Source organism: Arachis duranensis, chromosome 5 (assembly GCF_000817695.3).
Source record: "Arachis duranensis cultivar V14167 chromosome 5, aradu.V14167.gnm2.J7QH, whole genome shotgun sequence".
In the NCBI taxonomy this organism is placed as follows: domain Eukaryota; kingdom Viridiplantae; phylum Streptophyta; class Magnoliopsida; order Fabales; family Fabaceae; genus Arachis; species Arachis duranensis.
The window spans coordinates 7,909,656-7,918,213 of NC_029776.3; the positions used below are offsets into that span (position 1 = coordinate 7,909,656).

At 34.7% G+C, this 8,558-nt stretch overlaps 1 protein-coding gene across 1 annotated transcript in view; it reads right to left on the reverse strand.

The window, feature by feature from the left end:
• Nucleotides 1-4,511: 4,511 nt before the first annotated feature.
• The window catches only part of LOC107487792 (uncharacterized), a gene marked incomplete in the record, with an annotated part of 4,360 nt that continues 313 nt past the window's right edge, over nt 4,512-8,558 (reverse strand). Inside the window, 12 exon segments of the mRNA XM_052262186.1 lie at nt 4,512-4,740; nt 4,843-4,998; nt 5,326-5,464; nt 5,636-5,764; nt 5,910-6,010; nt 6,277-6,486; nt 6,604-6,651; nt 6,766-6,875; nt 6,973-7,267; nt 7,484-7,559; nt 7,781-7,923; nt 8,028-8,066. Of these exon segments, the coding sequence (XP_052118146.1) occupies nt 4,716-4,740; nt 4,843-4,998; nt 5,326-5,464; nt 5,636-5,764; nt 5,910-6,010; nt 6,277-6,486; nt 6,604-6,651; nt 6,766-6,875; nt 6,973-7,267; nt 7,484-7,559; nt 7,781-7,923; nt 8,028-8,066 (1,471 nt within the window).

The following is an 8,558-nucleotide window of genomic DNA, read 5'->3' on the forward strand; positions in this document are numbered from 1 at the left end:
TAATGTTACGGTTATTTAATGTGTATACAAATGAGAAACCGTTTGGGGATTCTCCATAACTTGTTGTGTGGACTTACTAGTAGCCAATATATATAATGTGGGGATCCAAGTGGAACAACACAATCAACTAAATGTTAATAATGTTTACAAAATGGAGGTTGTGGGCTACATTATTGCTAGATAGCTTGTCTTTCTCAAATTATACATAATTTCGTTACAAAAGAAAATTGAAAATTTTATTGTTAATTAACCACTGATTTTTCAACAAACAAATCCTCTAGACCATTTTCAGTGTAACATTCCAAGATATATATGTTCCAACTTCCAGTGGCTCTTTCAAAAATTAAAAAACATATATATAAATATAGGGTATACGGTACGTGATATATACTTGATTGATTAACCGTGACATGTAACCACATTGGACATTGCTGGGTCGGGAGAATAAGGGACATTATTGATTAAAGACAATTAATTGTTACTATTTCTGAGTGTGATTTGGTTTGCAATTAAGCAGCAACGGAGAGACAAGACCCTTGTATGTGGTCGATCGAAGGGGTGCATGGTTCTTCATGTTCATAAGCTAGTTCTGAATTGTACATATATAGGCCATATCTTCTGAAACCTGTATGTTTTTTCATTTGCTGAGTGTTCTACGTCTCAATCACGCACATTATTCACAATGAGGCTAGGCTAATTCACATGAATCAGGGCAAGAATAATATTGTCACGTATATACTGTCGTATGATTTGATTAAGGAAAAAATGACATTTGATTAACATTAGAGTGATTTTGACCAAGTCAAAATTAAAAAATATTCTATTATAATTAGTTTATGATTATACTTTATTATAAAATAGTAAAATGGATAAGGCAATCTCTTATTTAAAAAAAAAATAGTCAAAATCAGGGCGGGAGTTTTTTCCATATTCCTTAATTCTTTTATTATTTTTTTCGTTAAGCACTGCAAATCCCTAGAGCATCTTGCCGCTCTGATTTTTTATTTTTCAAAAAAGATAGACGATTTGAGTTTGTGAAAAAAATTTAAGAAACAAAAATTGTTTGTGTTTATCAAAAAAGAATTTGACAAAATAAAATTGTTAGGAATGATTTTTACATTGAACCATATATCTGTGAAATACTAAAATACATTATTTTCTCGAGAAAATCTTCTTTTTGGTCCCCTAAAGTTATACTTGAACTTCAATTTAATCCTTAAAATTTTAATTGCTTCAATTTAATCTCTAAACTTTTTAAATTTTAACCATGTTAGTCCCTGCGATAGTTTCCATCACAAAGTCAATTCAAAAGTTTAAGGACTAAATTGAGGCTCAAGTATAATTTCAGAGACTAAACTGAGTATTTTCTCTATTTTCTCGTTAAACATCAAATTTGCCACCATAATAAAAATTATTTTCTCTATATGAACTTTTCTATTTTTTTTCTTTAAAATGATACAAAATTACCAAACGTAGGAAGGAAAAAAATGACAGGATGATGACATGATTTGAAATAAAGAATTGAAATTTTGAGAGGTCCGAAATCTCTCTTTATAAACACCCCAAAAAGACCAAATAAATAAAAGGGGAAAGCATAGACAGTTCTAATTGGCATTGTTTACATACTTATGTGATTATATTTATTAGGACATGCATGTGATAGCAGGCGAGATATAATGCATGCCTAGGAAAATAAATTATATGTAGGGTAACGAGCTTTGCCTACTAATAATAAGTATCACTATTGTTAATAATGTATATATATCATTATATATTAATTGGTACGTAAGAAATAGATTAATTAAGTTGTCCAAGAAAAGATATGTCACGCCATGTGCTATACTTTATTATATATATATAACTTTGTGGCTAGCTAGCTTATTTTAATTAAGTGGGTCAAGCTAACGAAAAGTCTGCAAAACGAAACACAATTTCAAAGTATTTCAGCTATTAGTGAACTGTGATTAGTTGCTTACCTACAACCCAAAAAGAGGCCTAATCATTTCAACCGCAAGAAAGGAAAAGGAGGGAAAAAAATAATAATAGCTGGCATTATTTTATGCTATAATTAAGCACATTCTTAGACATGGTATAAAAGAATATAAAGAGATAAATATATATGTACATTAATTTTAACTTAAGTGACATATCTCCAATTAACTTTTTGCATTAGGAACTAGGACATTCCATATCTAGTTTCCTTAGCTACACACTAGCTAGCTAGGACAAGGGAAAAGGAAATACAAATAAATGAAAATATTAAAATGACATAATAAATATAAATTATATTTTTCAATTCAGCAGTGCTAGTATGAAATGATTTACAAATAACATAATTCATTCCTACTATTTATCATTTCCATTCTTAACATAAATAAATCTTATAGAACCTCACATCAATTAATATGATATTTAAAAAAAGGATCTCCTAGACCTAGTCCAACAAAAACGTTAAAAGCTAGAATGAGAGATATAGACATAGGGACTTAGATTATTGTCGCCTAATGCGTACCAATTACTACCCAATTGTTAATTCTTGCCTAGAGCTCGCTAGATAGCTAAATGTGATGTCAAATCACAGGTTACTAGATTACATATTTGAGTGTTAAACAAGAATATTAGTTAGGGTCCCCTCGTGTGAGTGTAAAGATATTGTTATATATTCCAAATAGGAATGCTTTTATGGGATTAAGGGTATCAACTATCAAGTAAAGCTAAGAATAACGAAGATGGATGGCGATGAGTGATGAATGAGTCACTTTCACAAGTGAAGATCAGAAGAAGAAGAAGAAGAACGCGTGCGGTGCGAAAAAGATGGAATAAAGTGAAGTTTTAGAAGTGAGGTTTGATGGCATAGCTTTACTAGAAAAATCCCGTGTTGTTCAAGAAATGCAAAAGACAAAAAGATAACAAGGGTGTCACGAAAAGAAGCCATGTACCTTATTGCCAATTTGCATACCCAATTATGTGTTTCACGCTCACACCTATCTTTATCTTTACTAGTACTCCGTTACATACGCCATGACAACTTGTCTTGTTCTTTTTATGCTCGAAATAATGAGACTATAGTGTAACGACTAATTTGTAGCTACCAAAAGAAAAATTATAATGATAGGGTTGGGTGCTTCCTTACATAATCACATAACATGTCCCATGAAAGGTATAGTCAAAATCAAATTGCATAAGCTATTAATTTGTAGAGAGAAAAATAAAGATCGAGAATTAAACTGAATTGATTAGGCCATGGTATATAGGGAAAGGACACCTCTCTTATCCCTGAAGGTGGACCCTCACAGATAAAGCACCCACTTATTTCCTCTGCAATTGGTTTTCTTCTCAGTATCATAACATCAATTACTATATAGATAAGATAAGAAAATAGTTTTTAGTTTGATTGAGATTGTTCAATATTCCAAGCAAACTGCATATACTCCTTAAGAAATTTGAAGCGTAGCAGTGAGCAGTGGAATCTAAACTGAAATCACAGATATTGTTAGGGATAAGTACTAACTTGCCTTGTTTTGAGGGCATCAGAGAAATCTCATGAATTTTGGTTCCTTTTAAGTGGTAGTTTTGTTTGTTTATTACTTTTGAGAATAACTTTGATTAGAAAACATAATAGTAGTATGTAGTAACAGAGCAGAGCAACACATGGAGGCAAAATCTTGGTAGCATTTATTAAGGTAATGGTAATAATGTGTTTGCATTATTGATGTGTGGGCGGCGAGGGTCAACCGGTCAACCCACCCACAAAATATGAGTCTTCACGTTGTCATCATACTCTATCACTTGATAATAATTCACATCACTCACTGTCTCACTCTGCCCACCTCCATCTATTTTTTAAAGTTAGAACTTCCAAGGTTATATTATAGCATAGGCTCTGCTCCACAAGAACTTCAAATCCGTGACTTATTTAGATTTATGATAATATTTTTCTTCTTAACTATAAGTCGTTTAATAGTCAAACTGGTCCCTGTGAAAAGATTTAGGTTGTTCAATTCTGCATATTCCACGTATAAAATAGTAATACTCCATTATACATTTATATGTAGGACTGGCCAAAAATCCGTTTTTTTTTTTTAAATAAAAAGGGCCTTAAGACAATACTGAAATACATTTTCATTATTATTTTGCTGCTTGAAAAGGGATAACCGGAAAGGCATAAAAATTCCAAACTGCAATATCAATATCAAGCATTCCCACATTCACGTCCACCAAAATTGACAGATTTCTATATATAGTGTGACCATTGACAAGGCCCAAAGAGGCGCCTGGATGACCCGTGTGGTTTGCATGAATGGTTGCCAAGATCAGAGTTCATGGCTTACCAGTTACAGGATAATATTTTGATTAGCTCATGACTTACCATTAAATCGTTTCACTTCTACTAATCTACTAATTGAAAAACCAGAGTCGAACATGTTTCGTTTCATAAAACCAAGTTCTAAATTTTTAATTTTTAAGGAGAATGGAGATTCTCGCCGATGATAAATTTGTGCCTATACGACTAGGGAAATAAACGTACAAGTTATCAATTGTTGAATATACATTAACAAACTGGTTTAACTGTCAGATTTAGAAATATTGCCTAACAATAACAGCACAACTCAACTAACCACATCGATAAAACACTTGGGAGCAGGAAAATCATATACAAAAAAATTGCACATAAATCTCCCTCCGACTTTCTACATGCACATAGCATTCATCCATCAGTGCCTTGATCGGTTTCTCATCCTGAAATGTCAACTTTCTGTGTCAGTCTTTCATGATTGAGATGATGCCAGTATGCAGCGGCATAAATTTCAAGGCACGGGCAAGTGAAAATAAAAGCAGTACCTGGGTGAGCGGGAATATGAAGGAGAGCGAGAGCGGGAACGGGACCGCGAACGTGATCTGGTGCGAGAATGGGACCGAGACCTGGAGCGAGAACCAGAATAATATCTCCTAGAACCCCTGCTGCTCCTACTACGACTTCTACTACGCCTGTATCTTCTGCAGTTATTCGCATAATAGTGTTTAACCAAAGGGTTGAAAATAGCAGAGACTTTATTTGCTGAAATAACAATGATTTTATTAACTAGAGCCTATTCAAATGGTCATTAATCCCAAAAGTTATCGTTAATTATCTTATGCTAATGTTACACCAATTACAAAAGCCTTTGACTATAAAAGACTAATGTTCCTCAAGGAACTTCAACTAGACCAAACTTGGGTTATATTGATCAAAGTTTAATGCAAAACCACAGTAGTAAATCAAAGTTTACTGTTTAACCTGTGATTCCATTAAGTACACATATGCATTACATGTACAAAGACTACCTTGGAGGAGAGCGGCTATAACTTCTGCTGCGGCTGCGCCGCCTATAGCGATTCAATCGGCTTGTTTCAGCAAGCTTTTCCTGCCTCTGCCGCTCCTGCTCCCTTTTCTTAGCTAGTTCTGCAGCTGTATCCTTTTTAACTGCACATACAAACACACATTAGGAACTGCTTCAGATTTACACAAATCTAATGCTAGACTCATTTTTCTGAGAATTATTAGAGACTGCAAATGAATAGGAATACACCATATCACAGATGTTGAAGATTTCTTCATTTGTACAAATAAAGCAAATCACTCAAACCACCATACTTTGTTTGTTCAGTTGTCTGTTCATGATCCTTTTAAGCCTTTCTTGTGGAGTTTCTTTCTTCTCCCCTTGTTGTTTTAAAGACCCTCCAGAACCACTTGCCTTCAATTTTGCTAGCGCTGAAGATGTGCTGTGGAGAAGAGAATAACAATAACAAAATGAACAGAGATCCACATAACTCATTTAAAAGAAAAGAGGAGGCGTCAACGGTGAAGAAACAAAAGTATAGTTAGAAAAAACTTTCTGCAGTATCCTTAGCAAGCAGGTCAAGAACCATTACAGATGGCTTTGAGACTTTAGCACCCTTATCCTTTTCAACAGAGACACCAGAAGCAGGATCAACATGCAAAGCCTCCAGTATGAAACCAGAAGATGACCTGCAAGACAGTTTAGGTATCAGATAAAACAACTGCAATATTTTCAGGCAACTGACAAGTAGTTATGCAAAATTCATTTTAGGGAACAATGAGCTTCATATAGGAAGCCTCCGCCCTCCTCCTCTTGGCAGTTACCCCGACAATCCTAGCCCTGATCTATTCTAAACCATAAAAAATTGCCTCAGGCAATAATACGGTGATATGCTGCAGCAGAGAAAAGACTGCCCAATCTATCTTGGCAAGAATTAAAGGTCCAGTGCTCCGACCGGTTTAACGAATCAACTTGAGATGGAGGAGATCGTGGTGGAGAAAATCCTTCCCGCCTGGGTTCATTTGCTTCTCCAGAGCCCCCAAATTCAGTAATGTATTCTATTTTAGGTGTTCGCGGTTTGCTTCGGTGGATATCATCAGCATGACCGCTACGGGAGTAGCGCCTTGAGTACGATGGAGAGTAGGACCGTGATCTAGACCTTGACCTTTAAAAGGACAAAAGACAACATCACTCCAGTAAGATTTGCTTGATGAGTACTAGTGAGATAGAAAACGAACGTAAATTATATCACTCAAACAGATGTATGAAAACAGAGACATACCTCCTAGATCGAGAATAAGCTTCATATGTGGGACTTTGTCTAGATTCCCTGCATGTAAATATTGAATGCAACACTAAGACAGGTATACAGGAGCAATCTGTTGAGCAGGAGTTCATATTCTCTTTGCTCATTCTGAAAAACAAAAATATCAATATTTTATACCGGTATGGGTCGTGATGCTGCACACGCGTTCCAGATATCCGCATTGCTTCTCTTTCTCTCTCCCTTTCAATCTGAGAAGCTTTCCTCCTTTCCTTACGACTCAGCTTCCTCTACAAATTTCATAATATATACAACAATATCAATACATTCATCTTGAAACATACACAACCAAATAACATTTATAATCACATGCAGATTTTTACTTACAATTGCAGGATCACCTTTGATCACCTCTTTTTGCCTTTTTTCTTCCTCCTTAGCTTTCTTATCCATGTAAACAAGCCAACCATACCTTTTAACCCCATATTCTTTAGCTATTACTTCCATTCCTTCATCATTGCTATCATCACTGTTAAAATCCTCATCATCCTCATCATCTTCATCCTCCTCATTATCATCCTCATCATCTGAAATCTGGGATTCATCCTTTCCATTCCCTTCATAAGAAAATCCCACCTGAGAGTACGATCCCTTGTTTGCAGCAGGCTGTGACGTGTTAGCTCTACAAGTTTGCATGAATATAAATAAAGAAGATCAACTGTGATGAAATACAACAATAACAGAACAATGTTGCAGATAAATGCTGTTAGTAACCACAAAGAATTAGCTTTACATGTTTAGAAACAATTTCTATGGATAAATGCCTAAAGCTTCTGTTTGATGAGCATCGAAACAAGGAAAGAACAAATTATATAGAACAAAAGGAATCTCTTTTGACCTGTCTGATGCAAATGGAGCAGCAGCCTTGGCCTCCATCTCTTGATTTACATGTTGCAGAGCCTCCTCATCAGTATCTATCAAAATTAAAACCTAGTTTGTAAATTCAACTACAAAATTGATCCCTATAAGTCAAATCAGCTTCACATATGAAAAAATAAACCTTTTATCTTGTATTTCTTTATCATGAATAAAGAATGTTGAAGGAATAGAAAAGTTACAGAAAACGACAACAAAAAATGTACTATTAAAGGTCATTAGAAGCAAACACATCATCGAGAAATAAAAAAGTACCGACATCCTCTACGCCGATGCTTTATTAAATCCCGATAACGCTCAAAATTAACAAACTCTTCTAATTCTTCTTCTTCTTCGGACTTTTCCTGGATACGCCTATGTCCAGTATCACGGATGAAATCAAGGAGAGCACGCCCATCGAATCTGTGAAGACAAGCGACCGCAGTCAATCCCACGTTGTAAATATACAGAAATGCACTTACAATCAAAGCTTTGAAACCATCAAGGTGGGTAGAGAAATTGTTCACCTGTCAATCAAAACATCCTGTTTCCCATTCCAAGGTATCCTGAGACAAAATTAAATAATCAATCAGCGCACAACAGTAAATGTTCTACAAAAAATAAACTCAGTAAATATAAACAGACAATCATGAGGAAGGTTTGTGTTTGCACTTAATTAGGAAGAACATTGTGTTTATACTGACAACATTATATTTTAAATAGTTGTATACCATTTGGAGAAGATTCTGAAAAATGCAGAATTGGAAATAATAACATTATTCGATATGCAAGAGTGTTGTTCTGATAAAATAAACGTGGCCCAATGGAGAATGATCCCACCTAGTAAGGTAGACGTGTAAATTACAACATTCAAATCAATGAACACCATAAATTCTGCCGTGATCTTAAATGGCTCAAGCTCCAGCTTTCATATTACAATTTACAAAACCCAAATACAGCTAATAGGGATGAACAACATAACAGCGATTAATGTATAATGAAAATGAGTTTTAATTTGAATGAAAGAGAAGGAATGGGGGGAAAAGTGAAAACTAACA